Here is an 18,952-nt window from a genome sequence, read left to right as displayed (position 1 = left end):
AGATATGAAAACTATGCAATATTATATCAGTATTTGATTTGTCATATTGGACAACATTCAGATGACAAACCTTAGGGTAATTACTTTTACAAATAATTTCTGAGAATTCACAAACCTGTTGTAATAATTAAACAGTTAAAGCCTATAGACAACATTTAAAGAGCAAAATAATAAAAATAATTAGAAACTCATGCCTTTATTTATTTATTTTCCCTTTTATACTTACTTATAACTGTTTCCTTATAGCAAGCATTTTTTGTACTTCTGGACTTTCGTCACTATGCATGTGTTTGTGTACCAAACTTATTCTGCGTTTTATTTTGCAGTTAGCTAATAGCTGCTACAATTTAAAAATCAATAAATGTATTTACAGAAAAAGTATAACTGTGTGCAATATCATATTTAGACTTTGATAAAAGTCACGTACATAAAAATAATCTCATTAATATATACACAAATATGTACTCTGAGTGAGTGACATCTTCAGAAGATTTATTTGATCAGTTTAGTATTGCCAAGAATTAATTTCAGGGAATCATCACCAGGGTTGGAAAAAATCTTCAAGATCATCCAGTCCAACAATCCTCCTACCCGTCAGTACAACATAACATATAAATGTTTCTTGAACACCTCCAGGGGTGGTGATTCAACCACCTCCCTGAGCAGCCTGTTCACCTCTCTTTGATAAACTATTCCTAACATCCAACCTGCATCTCCCTTGGCACAACATTCCCTCTAGTCCTATTCCTAGTTACACGGAAAGAGAGGCAAACTCTCACTTAGCCACAGCCTCCTTTCATGTAGTTTCAGAGTGCAATGAGGTCTCCCCCGAACCTCCTTTTCTCCAGGCTGAACAATCCCAGCTCCCTCAGCTGCTCCTCATAAGGCTTGTGCTCCAGACCCCTCACCAGCTTCCTTGCCCTTATCACTGCATCTAGATACGCACAAAGTAATGCATATAAAAAGTTTTAAATGGGGCTGAGACTTCATTCCTGATAGATTCTCAAATGCAGTGTTTCTCATTTACTAACCTATTTTAAAAACAGCATAAACAGAATAATTTTATTTTACATACCTAAATATATATATTTTTGCTGGCCCTTAATTGAAGAGCAATATTCCTTTCTATTCATTAACATACCTGAAATATTTTTTCAGCTACCCTGGCCACTAAGTAACAGACAAATTATGTGGAACCAATATATACATATTTTCATCTTGTCTTTATTTCTTGCACTGTCATTTGTTCTAATCATAATAACAATTATTGAAGTGTAATCATTTCAAGTGCTGGTATTTTCTCTGAAAATTAACATTTATTTTCAACTTGGACATAGAACATGAACTGAAATCTATCCCATCTTAAATCTAGCATGAAACATGTAACATTTCAGTAGAACATTGGAAGTTCTCATTTGTGTTTATCTAACATGATTTTGTATCAGTTTTCCATACTTCACTGAGAATAACATTTACATTTACACAAGTACTACTAAGTGCAGATAAAAGCTTGTTAAAAGATTATTTCAATATACTTGGTCTTATTAATAATAACAGTAGAACACATGCTCCCTTTATGAATATGCAATAGGATGATTTGTAAGGCAAGGTCATACAGACACATATATAGATGCCCCCAAGACTGCACCAATGAGAATTTTGCTCAAGACAGATTATTCCTAATCATGCCATGAATAAGCAAGTTTTTTTTCCTCATTTATTTTATTTATTTTTTTCAAGAAACTTCAACTGGATTCTTTTCATTACCAGTTAACACAAACCTCTGACCACTGATTCAAGTGTTCAGGAAAAGGACACAAAAAGTCAACTAGTCACCTAAGTGGACAGTTTTCCCTCCATTTCCCCAGGTTCAACTTCAGTCAAATGCCTACCATCCTCCTTCCTTATAGTCATCCTTGTTTCTCCACTGAGGTGAAAAGCAGCATAGAATGTTGGAGTCATGTGCTCTTTTCTCTTCTTGCTTTTCCTTTGCAGCACTTTGCTTATGTTCTTTCATGTGCTTTGTGTCTTCAGGTGTTCCTGTCACTTTTTTTTAGCATGGGTCATCCATCCATCTACCATACTTTTTCAGAAACATTATTTCAGTGCACAGTAAGTCTTCCATAAGATGAGAAACACTCAGAAATATTCTCAGCCCACTGTGAGACAGGCTACAGTATCTTTACAGGTGCGACTCATATGGCATGGAGCGCTTCCTTGCTAGCAACTTCTCCAGCAGCATCTCTAGCCTTAAGGTGTTGTTACTGTCTAAAATATCTCTAAGCTTAGGCCTGACATGCTACTCTGATTGGTGGAAGCTTGGCACAGTTGTTTATGTAAGTTTCATAGGACGCTGTATCTTAGCATCACATAATAGTTCACGACCACCTTCCACAAAGATCTGCTAGGTAAAATTTCAGCATGACATTTGTCTCCCCTTGCCTGTCATCCTTAAGGGGCTCTAATGAACTGTCCTGACTGTATCTCAGCATCGTTCCTAGATTACTTTTCACTGACTAAAGAGAAATGTAATATAAGCCAGACATAACTTCTTAGAATTGAGTTTTAATTTAATTATGCAGATATAAGTAATCTATGGCAAAATGCAATATTGTTTCAGATATCTTTAAAACACATTGTAAACCAGAACAAAATAGTCTGTGGCAAACCCTTAGGGAACTCCAACAGTCATAACTCTGTTCCCTAATTACACACAGCAGTAAGTATGTGCGTAGATATTTTATTCTAGTCGCAGATCAGGTCAATTTAATAGTTAAAGTTATATTCCTCTTTTATTCTTGTTCGGCTTTATCATTCTTCCATAGTTCTTTCTTATTCTAGAATGCTAGTTTTCTTACTAGCTTTCTTTAAAATCTCTGTTGAACTCATAGACTATTTCATGCATCTGTACAGTGGAGCAAGTAAAAGAGATAAGGTTTTTGACGCAAATCATAAGTGACAGCACAGGTAGAAAGTTCATTACCTTGCTTTTTAGGGAAATAACTCTATTTCCGCAGCATAAGCAATATAAAAATACATACTACTGTTTCTCAGATTACATTTTAACAGAAAAAACAAGCATAATATAAAGCACCTACTTCCTTGTGCCTCCTCCAAAATAATCCATTCTTAAATGAATTGTTCTTAGTATCACATTTCCACATGCGTGACCCTAATATTATGAAAGAATGGATATTCAGTCTGCTATTACAGACACTCTTTACCTGCTTTATGAAACACCAGCAAACTTCCTCTGAGAAAAAGAACAACATGAGTAGATGTGATATACAACTAAAAAGAAGTTTCTGATACAGTAGCATTGCAAAAGCTATTAAACTGAATCAAATCTCATCTGATGCTAGCTCAAAACAGAAAGTGAAATAATTCAAGATACAATGTTTCCCCTTCTAACCTTCCTTCTACCCTTCTACCTTTTGCCTGTAGCACTGGTAACACAGACTTTTCAAGCTTCATCACAGACTTTTTTTTTTTTTTTTTTTTTTTTTTCCCCTACAGTAATTATCCTTCATCTTTCAGTAAACGTTTCATGCTACTGTGAAACAAAATTGAAATCAGCCCAGTGGAAATGTGAGAAGGGAAGAAGGTCAACCTGAAACAGAGGGTGATAAATAAAGTGACTGACTTTGCAGACCAGATTACTCTGTTCAGTGTGAGAGTGGATGTCCTTCTCTGGAGTATTTAAAATGCTAGGAATTAGACAGTAGTGGAAATATGATTATGATGAAGGACTTAAAAAGAAGATTAAAAAACAAATTAAAAAAAAAAAACAAAAAACTCTCAAAAGAAACTTTATTAAACATCACTAAATTGTTATCATATTAAATATCATTAAGTCATTGACCAATATATATGTGTGTGTATTAAATAAAGCTCCTAAGATACAATTCAAAACAGATACAAAACATGAATATTCAAATAATTCATTATTTTCTTCAGATAAAAAGAGTGGCTTTACATGACTCATTTTCTGACACTGAAGAGAATATTTCTTTTGTTATGTCTTTTGTTAAGATCTATTCCTTCAAGTTATTAAAAATAAGCATAGTTGAAATTAGTAACTGAAATGAGGCATAACATTATGCTCAACAGGCAACTTATTGTTCCACAGCAATATACATGTAATTTCAAACAAAGTAACTCAAACTAGAAGTGACAAATTATGTTGAAGCACAATTGTATTGTTTCAAAAACATTATGCTGCATGTACCCACCCAGAGAACAAATTTTTATGAGTACTTCAATATATTTTATTTTTATTCATGTCATGAGAAACCTGAAACAGACAATACTTGTAGGGAATAATTGATTAGGTGAATGTAACAAAGATTTTCATAACAGCATAAGCTCTGAGACTCTGCTTAGTGACCTGTGCCCTCTCAGTATAAAACAAAACCAAAATATCATACTTTCTCATGATTTTTCTAGAAAATGAACCATTTTTAATACTGTAACCAAAATTGGATGGGAAAACTGTTTCCTGGCACAAAAATCAAGTGCAAATGCATACAATTTACCTTCTGTTTAATTAACTTTCTGTTTTTCAGTCTTTAGAAACCACAGATCTCTTCATCCTAACCACAGGACCTATTTTCTGTGTCTGTTATAATAATGTCTGAATATAAACCAGGTACTGTGTAGAAAATTCACTGGTTGTATTTTTAAGTATTCATTACACTCTAACGTGCAATTAACATTTGTAGGTCAGATTTCCAGTGTTCATTTAATATGCGAGCCAGTGGCATATTTTCTGTTTCATCTCCTGTTCTTAACATAGACAAAATATGCGCCCCATCTGGAGCACAGCAATCTAGTTAATTACATCTAACACAATATTGTTGGAAGATATATATATATATATACAATATGTCATAGTGCTTTCATGAAAAACAGTTCTATAGTCTTGTCCCTACTAATTTTAGTCAAGTAAAATACTGGCTAGATTTATTAGGTACTTCTAGTAGACAGATAAATAACTACAACCTGGCTAGCCACGCACAAATGAAGGTAAGCTGTTCAGGTATGTGCATATAGATGGCATTGTAGGCTGTACGAACCACACAAGATGAAGGTGAGAAATTAGTAGAATGTTGTAATTGAAGTGAGCAGACTTCTGCATAAACACTAATTGAATATGTGAACTTTCCTCAAAACACTAGTGATATTTTTAGAGAGATATGACTGGCTAGGAACAAATGATCCCATTGAGAGGGAAGAGTCGGAATTAACTCAGAAAACCAATGTAACTTTCCAAAATATTTAAATACAGAAAAGGAGCACACCAAAAATGGAAGCAAGAACTGGCAATAAACCAGGAATAGCTATGTTCCTTTAACTATATATTCCTTTAACAGAGAGAATTTCCCCAATTACTCAGAGAATATCAATATCAAAGAGTAATGAAACTCTTTAAATTACATTGAAACTCTCCTAAATACTAGGTCTGTATAACAAAACAAAGAACCAACAACAAAAATATACAGCTGTGCAAAAATATTTTTTATATTATCCCCTTGAAATGAACATAGTCATTAAATATGCATAGACAGAAATTTTGACCAGGCTGTAACTTACATAGGTTTAATAATCAGTTTAATTACAGCATTTCTCAGATACTTAGGGAAAAAAATAAAAAAATAAAAAAAAAAAAATTTAAAAAGGGGAAAATCTAAGCCCAGGGGCAGCAAAAGCCAGCAAGGGACTTTAGAGGAAATGTCCATAGGTATGCTAATATGGTTAAGTTGATGCTTAAGGAGAGCTGATCAGCTTAAGTGATAAATTATACAGAAAAGATTGTCTTCAGAGTTTGTATCATGTGCTGTGTGTGTAGTCTGATATGTGTGAGAACCCTTCTTTGTTTTCTGGCTCAACGCTTGCTTCCTGAGGTATTTCTCATGATAAGACTCCCACTGATTTATAGAGGAGGCAAGTGATGGATGCTACCACGTGACAATCAACATCACTTTGTGGACATTTGCAAACACCTTCCTCCAGAGCTGTCTGCCTCCAGAAGAGAGTGCTCAGGAAGTGCTAGTAGAAGATCTGTCCTGTGACAAAATAGCCTCATCTCAGTATGGGAAAATTAGGGAATGATACCATCTTGTCTTGTGAAAGGATGCAGGTGGGCATCCCTGCTCCCTCTTATCTTCTGGCAAGGCCTGGAAGATGGGAACAAAGGAGTTTCTGCTAAGATCCCAGAGCCAGAAGTTGCCATTCCAAAGAGACCTGACTCAAACACTTTGGATTCGAGCTATCACTTCAAAGAAAGCTGACTCGACCACTTTGGACCTATAAGTTGTCACTACCACTGGAAATTGTCACTGTGGTCACTGTCATCGTCAACAGAACATCGTGTGACTACCCACCACTACTGAATATCAACGACTGAACTATAAACCACTCTGGATCCATGGTGGTGACTATCTCCCTCTTGCTTCCTGCAAAGACTCCTTGCTACTATTTCCCATCTTTACTATTGTCTGCCTGCCCTTCCTCATCACCCTACACCATAATAGTGTTTGTCCTCCCCTTCCCCATCTTCCTGATTAAGAATTGTAATAAACTGGTCAGACCAATATTTGAACTAGTGTTTCTTAATCTCATGCCGGGTATACATATATGAAAGAAACTACTCTCCCTCCTATAAATTGGAGAGGGACAACATGACAGCAGTTAAGGGAACAACACACAATGGATTCCTGAGAAAGCCTGGACCATACTCAAATCCATGGTACCAGAGAGGATTAACCATAAGGTTACTGCCATTATGAAGCCAGTCTATTCTCACTGGTTCAGAAGAAGTTCCCGATGTCTGGAAAAAGGTTAGGACTACACTCGTGTTCAAACAAATAAGATCTAAGAATCTAAGATCTAAGTTTACAGAATTATATATACTTGGAAAGACTTGTACCAGTATCTTCCAAAAACAGAAGACATAAATTACCTTGGTAAACAAAATGGAACCCCCTTGCTGATGCTCCACTCTTAGCACTGAATCGCAAAAGAATTTGATTAGATGTTGCCAAAGGCAATGTCTCTCCTATGAAGGGAAACAAAAGAAATGAGGTGAAATAGAAACAAATTCTAACTCTTTACTATGTAAACAAATACACTGTTAAATACAGTTTATATTTTCTTTTTCCTTTAAAGAAAATGTAAGTCAGAATGCATAAAATGAAATTTACTATTGAAGGTTTAAAAATTGATATGATTAAAAAGACTTTATCATTCACTAACAAACTTTCCGACATTTATTGCAACTCTTGAAAGTAGATCTACAAACTACTTGTTCTGCTGTCTGTCACTGCCACTAGGAGATAAAATCATTAGAAAAAGTTTTGGTCAAATTTTTCTGTTACTGACAGCTTACTTCAATTTCCAAAACACATTAAACAATGAAAAGGATTTTAAAGGTGTAACAACAGATACTTATGTGATGTCTATCATTTAAAAACTAAAACTAACAAGAGAGAGAATGAATTTGTGACCCTTTATACAGTTGCTTCAATAAATGTATGGCCACATATTACATTACAGTACTAATTTTTTAAAATCATTTCAAATTTCACATACTGAATTGACAACTAATAAAGATGTTTAATATTCTTTGTTTCTCTCCTTCTCTATATGCCTCTAGTCATGATAAATGCTCACTAATGAAGCACTACGTAAATAATTGATAATTGATCAATTCTTGCCTAAAACATGTTTCAGAAGAATGCCATATTCCAAAGTCTTAGACAGCTCATCCAATTCCCTTGAGATTCCCTTCTACTGACTTTATTATTATATTCCCAAATGAAATTCATAATGTTCTCATAAATTCTTTCTTCCAGAAAAACTGTGCAAGAATCATATGTTCTTTTCCTTATTTCTTACCTGAGTGGGATCCAGACAGTGAACTAAGAAGTCTAGATTGAGAGTTATCTCCATCAAATAATTCTGCCACATCATTCAGAGCTGTTTGGAAATAGGCAAATTGTCCAAACACAACTATATTAAAAAATAAAGAAGAGAGTGAGAAAGAGAGAGAACGTCAGAGAAGATTTATTTTTAAAACTCAAATGTAATTGAATATTATTGCTTGTGTTAGTTATCACTAGATTCCTCCAAATTTCAGGCAAGGTGAAAAGCTTAATATTATCTATCATTATAAAATGTTGCTTTAATCTTCAGTGGTATGAATCTAATATGCTCTTCAGTATTTTCTTATATTTTAAACAAACAAAACAAACAAAGAAACAAACAAACAAAAAAAAACACTAAAACATTCTTTTGAATAGAAAGTGTGCTTTTGGGAATAAAGTCTTATTCCTTATGGCATAACTACCTATATAAATTATAAAAATAAAATAAAATAAAATTGAAAAAGGATTATAATTTTAACAACCTTATTAACAACCTTAGCAATTATTTGTGAGCATCTACTGTCACACAGGATTAGCTGCTTAACCACAATTAGTATGAGGAAGATAGTTTAAACATTGAATTGGCTGTTTTTGTATCTTTTTGTTAAACTCATATTATTAAAACAAACATGAACACTGACCAAGTAGTAAAAACAACAGTGCATTACTGTTCTTGACATATTGCTACATTCAATTTGATGCAATTTTAAGTGCATTAAAAAGTAAATCAAATAATTATCCAACATTTTTTATTAGTAAATATCAAATGGTTGTAAATATTAGTGAATATCAAATGAATTCAAGTATCAGTCAGCAATACAAACATGAAGTCATTAACTAGTAAAATGAAACCAATAAGAATGTTATTTCATCACAACAGCTATCCATACTTCCTTGATAAAGGAGGAACCTGCTTTAAAGTTACTCCTATTCCAAATTCTCTCTAAAAAGAAAAATAAAAAAAAATCACAGAACTTTGATGCAGCACTTATTATTTTATGTACAGCTTGTATCAGACAGTACTTTCTAGCCATTTTGTAAAGTTTAAATTTTATTTTTTTTCTTAAACCATGTTTTCCAGCCTCCTAATTTTTAAAAGCAGGGCTAACTTAGAAGGCAGGACAGAATTGTTGAAGCCTTTTGCTGATAAAGTTTTGAAAACTGACAAAACTTGAGAATCCTAATCTTATTCAATCTACCTTTACTTTAGTCACTACCATTATGAAGAATATTTTTATGTCCAGTTGGAATTTGCTGTGCTCAGCTTGTGACTATTTCCACTTATTCTTTTACTTCTGGAAGAATGTCCTCCTTCACTTAGAACATGTGATCAAGAACACTGTACAATCAAGTCTGTGATCAGATAAATTTGCCAATAAGTTCTACTAACATTTCCTTTTGAGCACTGCCCCAAGAACCTAAATGACTGAGATGAACCCTTTTGTGTCTTACAACAACTTTCTGGTTATTTTCTCACATCCTATAAAATTATAAAAAGGAAAAAGAATTGCACTCCTGTAAAGAACAAAACAAAACAAAAAAAAAAACAACACAAAACCAACAACAACAAAAGAACACTTCCTGACTTTCTGTGATATGCTTGGCAGATCTTTAGCACATTAAGGACATTGCCACAACAACAAATCAAACACTTATCTTCATCCAAAAACAGGTCTGTCTACCTTCCCATTTGAAAGTTTTTGTGAGAAACTTATTTTTGATAAACTTGTTATTGTGAACTCGCTTGTTTACAACATTGTATCAGCACATCTGCAAATACAGCAGGCAAAAAAGAATTCCTGAGAGAATTCCTGATTTATTTTTTTTTTCTGTATGCATTTTGCTGTTTACCTTGACCTCTGGACAAGCACTCACACCCCTTCCCATCCCTTCTCTGACTCTAGCGGGCCAATGCTAGAACTCCTTAGACTGATCTCTTTTCTATGTCTCTCATTCTTTCGTTTACTCTCTTCCTCTTTTTCCTCTCAACCTTTTACTCATTTCAATTGGTAGCCATTGCTCTGGAGACCGCTGTTGAGCAGGGAGTGCCCTATTCAGGGGATTCCAAAGATTCACCTTCCTCACAACCCACTGAGTGGGATGAGACAACTCTATCAAATTTCACTTTTTCTTAAAGGAAAGTCAAAGCTAAAATAAAGAAAACCATTTTTAAACATTTCTGTAATACAAATTGCAAAGATATTGTTACTTCCATCCCTAAAACATTCATAAGCAAATTTATATGATACATGAAGTCAGTTGTTTTTTTGTTTGATGTTTTGATACAACACTAAAATACATTTTAAATACAATACAAACTACTATTATTTGACACTAGTTATTGCAAGTATCTCCTGTGTAACATATTTTTGGCCACTGCCTGCTTAGTTGAAGTCTACTGATTAGCCAAGGGAGAAATTAACATGAAAATTCTAGAAACAATTTATTTGTTGAGAACCCTTTATCTTTTCGATACCCAGTCTACAACATATTTCAAATCTAGAGTCACTGTTTCAAATAAAGGACATCTGAACTCTAGAACAATAATTAGTGATTGCTAAGTCAGTAGAATATATTCTTACCAAATTCTTTAGGTACTGTTATTGAATAATGGCAAGTCTGTCCAGCAGTATAATTATGAGGATAACTTGGTGACAGAACCACCCCCTCTGATCCTGTGTACTGTCCTCCACATGGTGCTGGAAAGAAAACAGAAAAAAAAAAGTGACATGAATTACATCCTATCTATATTAACTCAATCTGAAAATGAAAGAAAACCTACATTAGAAAGCAACAGCTCAGTGCTTTTTGCTTCTCATATAAAGACTGATTTAATCGCTCTTTCCAAGAATAGAATTTTTATAAAAATTGCTTTAAAATTGGAATTAAAATGTTGAATTTAAAAAATACAGTAGTAGTTACTACTGCATATGTAAGTGGTGTAGTGCAGTCTCCTTGGGTCTCAGAGAAATACATAGATATGTTAACCTGTTTCCTTAAAAAAACTTCGAGTAAATACTAAGAGATGGAGATGATCTTTCTCAGTACTTACAATGAAGTTAGCTTGCATAATTTTCCCCAACCACACAGAATTTGAATCAGGATCCTGCAGTTAATTATTTCACATTACTGGCAACTATCCTTAGGAAATCTTGATTTAAGTATAATTAACATAGCTGCTACTATGGTGACTTTTGCTTTCTCACCCATTGGTCAGGATTAAACAGTACACAACACTTCATAATCATTTCAGTAGTTTTGATCTAATCTAGACATGTCCAACCTGCTGCCTACAGGCCACATGCACCTTGTCAACAAGGTCTGGCATCTCCCCCATGCCATCTGCCCCTCACTGATGCTCTGCCCACCAAGCAGACTGGCCCAGCCCCAAGAGCACAACAATTTCACATCAGCAGCCAAACATCAATGCATTATTAACACTGTCTGGGATGCAACAAGGACATAGGAAGAGCACAGTGCTGAGCTGACTCGAGTTCTAGAAGTAATTGTATGCATTTCGATTCATTGGCTAGAGAGTCAAAAAAGCAAAAAATATGCAGCCTTGCTTTTTGTTTTGACAAAGGAATTTGAGAACATGGTTCAAGACTGAAAAAAGAAAAAGTCGTCCTTTTTTTTGGTGTATTTCAGCTCCGTTTTCGGTCAACATAAGTATATTACCTGGTATTTTCAAACTGAGTGTATAGAGTAGGAATCAGATATTCAGTTCAGAAATCTGACTGTGCCTTTTACAAGCACTGTTTTATCAGAGAAAAAACATTCCACACTTCACAACTGCACCTTATTCATGTCATCATTTTTTGACACTAAGTACATTTGTGACTATTTTCAAGGCTGAAGCACAGAAGAACATTTCATTAAAAATCCCTGACAAACACTTTGAGAACTCACTGAGAATTGCAGCCACTGACATCAAACCCAGTACTGATGCATTCATTTCACAAAAACAAGGCCACATATCCCACTAGTTTTTTTGCTGCTTTTTGTTCAAATAAAAAAAATATTAAAGATTAAAATATGTTTTCTTACTTATATACATGAGTTATATCATATATTTTACGAGGGTTGTTCTGAAAATAATGCCTCCTAGTTTATTATGTTGGCCCAGAAAATCAGAGGTGGTATTGCAATAGAGGTTGAACCTCCTGGCAATATTCTGTTCCATTTGTTGTCACAGGACAGGTGCCATCAGAGGGGCAGTATGACAGAATGCCATCTGACATGGAAGCAAGTATAAAGCAAAGGTGTGGAAATTGATCCCTCCATGCAGAAAAAAATACACCCACTGACATCCATCAATGCTTTCTGAACATTTATGAAGACCAAGCAGTGGCTGTGACTATAGTAAGGCAGGGGGTTGTGCATTTCTGCAGCAGTGATAGCAACAGTGGCTCACCTCCACTGCTGTAGATTTTTAATGAGGGCAGCATGCAGGCTCTTGTTCACTGTTGGTGAAAGCTCAGAGTTAAGAGTGATGACTATGTCAAAAGACAACATTTTGTAACTGAGAATTTGCTCTGTCAAATAGTGTTGTTGTGTTCTTGCATTTAGTTTCCACAGAAATAAAAGGAGGCATTACTTTCAGAGTGATGTTTGTATTTGAGGCCCAAGACAGTTTCTCTTCAAGGGGGAGGCCCAGGCAAGCCAAAAGGTTGGACATCCATGATCTAAACCATTACAGTGCCTACCTCAAATGCAAGAGCAAGCTCAAACCAGAAAGAAAATATATTTTTGGGGTGGTTTTTTTTTTTCCTTATCAGAACATATAGAGAATATAAAAGGATATATCATCTAATAGTCAAATGAAATTTTTAAACAATCTTGCTTTCAGTATGCATAACAAAACTCTTTTCCATCTTTTCAGTAAAATCAATTCAATTTAGTACAGTAATTTCCCTTCTTTAAGAACATTTTGGAATATTATTACTGCATATGCAATGCTGCATATTTGATATTGATTATTTTTGTAAAGATACAAATAGTAGACTCCTATGTGATACTAATTTAAGTTAAACAATTTGGGCTGCATATTTTCCAGTTTATAGTTTCACTTAGATATAAGAACATCAAGATATATCTGATCATTCACTTCTTAATTTCTGTTTCTTTAGACATAACAATAAAATTTAAAACAGACATCACAATTTTATTCACTGAGGCAGAAAGTTGATGTTATGTCTCAGAACTATGCATAACTAATTCATCTTCTAACCTTTGCTTCAGTATTTACACCATAGAAACAGAGAACAATTCTAAGAAATCAAAAGGATTAGTTGTCAAGACAGTTCAGGATTATTTAATTAGGTTGAAAACCAACGTTAAATAAATGTTATGTTTTAGTTATCTATGGTACAATCCTTTATAAGACATAGCTGTCTATTTTGCTAAAATACTGGTATTTTAGGAGATCCTTCTGTCCAACGCAGAACTTCAGTTAAGTGTAAAAACCAAAGGATTCAAATCTATTCAAATCTAAATATACATATTTCCCTTAATTTTTAATTTTATCTCTTATATAGTATTGTAATAAATTATTTTAACAGCAAATTCTTTCTTAATAAATAGGATGTTGTTTAGCCTATGAAGCACTGAAACTGCTTCTGACAAGTTCTTCACAATACCAGGCAAAAACATCGTTAGGAATACCTAAAATCACATATGTAGTAAACAACAACAACAACAACTTGACTCATCCAGCTGGTGATAAGGGTCTCTATCTATGGAACACTTCTAAGGAAACAGCCTTCATCCAGGAGATATTCTCCCATCAGCGGCTAGCCATTAAATGAACCCGGGAAGGGGACAGGACCCTGGGTCAATGCTTTCTGGTCAGGTGGGAAGCATGTGTAAATTGTACCTGTGCTTCCTGAGCCAGCCATACCCGTTTACTAGGTGCTCAATCATCAGTTCAGGCCATGACCTATCAGTTCCCTCACATATGCTTATTCTGATTATAAAATTAAGCAAAATAAACATTGATATGTAAATGTGATTTTTTTAGTCAAACAAAAAATAAGAAAAGTATACAAATTCAGGAGAGGAATCACAGGTTATTTTTTTTTGTTGTTGCTCTACATTACAGTTCAGTGTTTTTATTACCATTTCGGAAGACAAGGTCAGGGAATACTTAAACTGGACAAATATAAGTTCATCAGGACTGTTAAGACTGCTCCCACAAGTGCTGAGAAAACTGAAGGATGTCACTGGAAGACCCCTCTCAATTATTACTGAAATGTCATGAAAATCAGGAGAGGTCTCTGAAGACTGAAAAAAAGCAAATGTAGTTCTATCTTCAAGAAATGAAAGAAGGACTCTCCAGGGAATTTGATTAGCTTCACCCTCAATCCCTGGGAAGATCATGGCAAGATTAATCTTATAAACCATTTCCAGACATGTGAAAGACAAGGCAATCAGGGATACTCAGCATGGATTTACAATGGGGAATTCATACTTAACCAACATGATGGCTTTCTAATGAGAGGTGACTAGCTTGGATGAGGGGAAAACAGTAGATGTAGTTTACCTTCAGTAACACTTTGAACAGTTTGCCATAACATCCTCATAGACAAGCTAACCAGTTAAAGGCTAGATACATGGACAGTGAGGTGGATTGAAAACAGTTCAAACAGTGAGACCCAGAGGATGGGAACTGTGGCAAAAAAATCCACCTGGAGACTAGTAACTAGTGCTATACTTCCAGGGACTGATACGAGGCCGGTAACATCTGCATTAATAATCTGAACAATGAAGCACAGAATACGTTCGGGATATTTGCAGGCAAAAAAAAAAATAAAAAAATAAAAAAAAATTGAGAGGAGTGACTGATGCACTATGTGGTTGCACTGCCTCCCAGGAGCACTTGGATAGACTGGAGAACTGAGCAGACAGGAATCTTGTGAAACTGAACAAAAAGAAATGCCATATCATGCACTGAGGGAAGAATAACGGGAAGCTCCAGTATAGGCTGGGACCCTGGTGGACAAAGAGCTGAACAAGATCCAGCAGTGTGCACTCAGGGAAAATGTGTCGATCAGCCTCTTGGGGAGAGCACTAAGAAGAGCATTTGCCACTTAACATAAGCACTCTTTCCTCTCTGTTGAGCACTGATGAGGCCACATTTTCAGTGCTGTGTCCAGTTCTGGGCACCTCAATACCATAAATACATGGACTTAATGGAGAAATTCAATTGAAAAGCTAGAAAAATGATTGGTCCAGGAGATGCAGGAAATGCTAACAGACCTAAGGCTGCTTATCTTAGCAAAAAGGAACCTTGAAGAAATCCCATCAAACTGTAGAAATACCTGAATTGAGAGAATGATGATGAAGGAAGAACCAGACTCCTATTAGTGCCCACCAACAGTAGTGCCAAGGATGGAAAACAGCTTTTCTAAGTTCAAATGTACATGATGCTCTGTCTGAACACAAGCAAATGCTGTTTTATATTTTGTATAATCTAATGCTAACACAGATTAACCAGAAAACTGTCGAATCTCCATCCATCTAGATATTTAAAACCTAACTGGACATAGTGCTTGGCAACCTGCTTTAGATAAACCTGCTTGAGCAAGGGGGTTGGATTAGGTGACATTAAGAGGTCTCTTCCACCTTCAGTGCTGATATGTACAGGGTTAGATCCAGAAGACCACTACAGCATTAGTTTAGACCATCCAGAAGACAGAAAAAAGAACAGAATATAAGCCTAGTACATATAACACAGGTCAGTCAGAGTGTGAAGTCCTAGCACTGAGTTTAATAAGGTCTCCTATGCCTTTAAGGAGAGGGTGTAAGTGGAGATCCCAGCTGATGCTACTAAAGGCAAATAAGACCTATTTGTATTCTCAGAGCCACAACTGCAGGTGTTAAATCAAAATCCACACAAACTGATACTATGTAATTCAAGTGCATAACAATACTAATTAGTTATAGGTGTAATAGTAATAATAAAAATATATACTAATGATAGGCATATACAGTAATGATAGGTATACAATCAGAATTACATAAATAGTAAAAGTAATTTCATTTCTTGTAGGAAATTCTGCTTAGTTTCCAGCTATTAACCTATTTCTCTTGTCTAAAATGCTTGAAAATAAAGTTGCATACTTCTTCATTATTCTGGGTTCTCTATTGATGCTTTTCTGTTTTGCTTACAAAATAATTCCACAGCCTCCATGCCTTTCCCTTTTTGTGGTTTAATCCAGCAGGCAGCTAACACAACCGTCTGTTCACTCCTCCCACCCGCAATGGGATAGTGGACAAAACTGAAGAATGCAAGTACTCGTTGTAAGAGGCCATGCTTTTTATACTATTGCCTCAAAAGTTTGCTGAAATGGACAAGTTCAGGCAAGTCCTGACAAAAGTTCCAGAAATCCCTTTCTCTGAGACACTCAGAAGGACGAGCCCTGGGCAGGGGATGAGAAATCCTTTGTTAGAGGGTAACAGATGGACAAGTCCAGGGGCAACTAGAGAGAGATAAGAAGCAGATGAATGGCCCTAAAGTGGTCTTTTTGTGTGGGCTTATCTCAAGGAAGATGGCAATCACTGAGGTACTCACATGACTCTGACTAGGAATGTCTCGTAGGCTGGAAAAAAGAGCATGGATGAACCACGAAATTAGGTTTTCTGACATCAGTTGCCTCACTATGTAAACGCCTGCATGCTGAAGAACTTTTTGGTTTTTCTGACCTCAGATTCCTCAGTTGTCCTCCTACTGCCACCAACAGACTCTCCTGGGCCTACTGATCGAGACTCTGCTTCGTGAGACCTCACTACTCCATGAGACCCCGCTGCTCCTTTCCACCGATATGCTGTTTTCGGCTCGCCACTCTGCTGCTGCTCTCCCCTGTGCCTCTTTTGCCTTGGACCAACGAAACTACGTGCAACGGGACACTGCTGCATCCAGGTGGTGACTATTCCCCACTTTTACACAATTCTTGCCCTTTTCCAACTTTTCTATTGCCCACTTTCCTGTACCCATCACCCTAATTATGACATTCACCGCTCTCCCTTCCTCATCCCCTCAGCTGTCCACAATTATTTCTAATAAACTGGTCGGATCAACGTTTGAATGTTTTTTCTTCTTAATCTCATGCTGGGCATAACATATCAAAAAGAACCTTGCCTCCCTCCTAAATTGGAGTGAGACACTCATGTGTTGAAATAAGGACAGATTAATAAGAAAGAAAAAGAGGAAACGAAGAAAGATGAATAAAGAAAAGGAAACAAAAAGAAAGAAGAAGAAAAAAATAAAATAATAAATGAAATGAGTGATGCACAATGCAATTGCTCCCCACTAGCCAACCAATGCCCAGTCTCTGAGAAACAGCCTCCTCAGCCAGCTCCCCCAGTTTTTATAGTTGAATGTGGTTGATTCCATATTTTGTGGAAAATCTCTTTCATATGGTTGAGCCAGCTCTTCTTGTCATGTCCCTTCCCTGCTTTCTCTGCATGCCCAGACTCCTTTCTGGTAGGCAGTATAAGAAGTACAAGTCACTGACTTAGTGCAAACACTGCCCAGTAATAACTAAAACATCAGAATGTTAACAATATTATTTTCATAAGAAATCTATGACAGCACCATGTTATCTACTGTGAAGATGATTAATTCTATTGCAGCTGAAATGATCACATCCTTAAGTTGACATAATCCATAATTTTGTAAATATTCTGCTTGCATCTTAAAAGACAAGTTTAGATTAGACATGGATGTGTATATGTGTGAATGTATGTATATATATCTCTGTATGTAATGTCTTCTGTAACTTCGTGCCCATGATGGAAGGACATTAAGTAAGAATGTGCATTAGGTTTTATCTTTCTCTGCTATACACAACCATCAATGTATCTATAATTCTATCCCCCAAATAACTGCACAAGCCACTGTACCTTGTCCAAAAAGACACGTAATGCACTCTTGGTAACACTGTGGAGACAAGAGAAATGGTAAAATAACAGTAGATACCATTACAAGATGGCAGTGCTCTGTTCCATGCTGGCTTTCCATCTGCACCAATTACACATGTAATAGTTGAAGGATCAACAATTTTATATCCAGAGTCACACTGGTAAGTAATAGTTGAACCAAGCTTAAAGTCTGTTCCAGTTCTTGTTCCATTCATGATGTTTCCAGGATCAAAACAAGCTTCCCGTGGTTTTTCTGTTAAAGTGAATAAAAATAAATCTTCCATGCAGTATAGCAGTGCAGAAGCTAATTTAATTTCTAGAATCTACACCTTAATGCTATGATAACAAAATGGCATACTTGGTATCAGTAAGGTCTGGTTAGAAAGCTGTCATACTATGGAATAACTAAAAAATTTAAAATGTGTTCTTAATTTATTTCTCATACTTAAGAAGGTCTAATAGCCGGAGCTTGGCGGGTAATGAAGTAAACACAGAAGTTACTTAAGGATATGAAATCCTTAAATCAAAGTGAGTACTGACATTTATGTTAACAGTGTTTTTTCATTCATATGCCATATTAAAATACAAAGAAAAGAGAAAGGAGAAAAAATATATATTACAAATAACTGTTTAAAGAGGGTGATTGAGATGTTCTTAAAAATGGTAGGATTAAGGGGAAGAATGTTATAAGTAAATAAATGAAAACAAAATATCGGTATTATTATACTATTGATGTCATACATTTTGTTAACAGTGACTTAAATACAACTCAGTTACTTTAAAACCTATGAAAAATATGTCGGATAACTTCTGAAAAAATATTTTGATAAAAATATTTTTGATAAAAATAACTGAACACTAGGAGCGAGGGATGAACCTAGTACAAATGGAATGCAAAGTCTTTTTACTGAAATGTTCATGGGTGCAATTCATTGTCAGAATTTACACCGTGCCTCTTTCCTTTATTAAATGTTAATATAGATAGTTTTAAAAAATAAATCACTCAAAGGAAATTTTCCAAAAGCCATTCTGGATGTCAATAAGCAGAAATGAAATTAGATACATTTTAAAATAAAATATTAATTAACATAATTATAGTGTAGAAG

The 18,952-nt window shown here is 35.3% G+C and overlaps 1 protein-coding gene across 1 annotated transcript in view; it reads right to left on the bottom strand.

Moving 5' to 3' along the window:
* The window catches only part of CSMD1 (CUB and Sushi multiple domains 1), an 883,217-nt gene that overhangs the window by 107,818 nt on the left and 756,447 nt on the right, over positions 1-18,952 (bottom strand). The window contains exons 30-33 of the mRNA XM_015859302.2: positions 17,905-18,099; positions 10,508-10,624; positions 7,897-8,010; positions 6,962-7,057 (exon numbers count right to left, since the gene is read on the bottom strand). Coding sequence (XP_015714788.1) covers positions 6,962-7,057; positions 7,897-8,010; positions 10,508-10,624; positions 17,905-18,099 — 522 coding nt within the window. The remainder of the gene's footprint in view (positions 1-6,961; positions 7,058-7,896; positions 8,011-10,507; positions 10,625-17,904; positions 18,100-18,952) is intronic.

The sequence above is a fragment of the Coturnix japonica genome, chromosome 3 (assembly GCF_001577835.2).
Source record: "Coturnix japonica isolate 7356 chromosome 3, Coturnix japonica 2.1, whole genome shotgun sequence".
Classification (NCBI taxonomy): Eukaryota; Metazoa; Chordata; class Aves; order Galliformes; family Phasianidae; genus Coturnix; species Coturnix japonica.
Note: the sequence above shows the minus strand (reverse complement) of the source record. Positions and strands in the feature narration are given on the sequence as shown.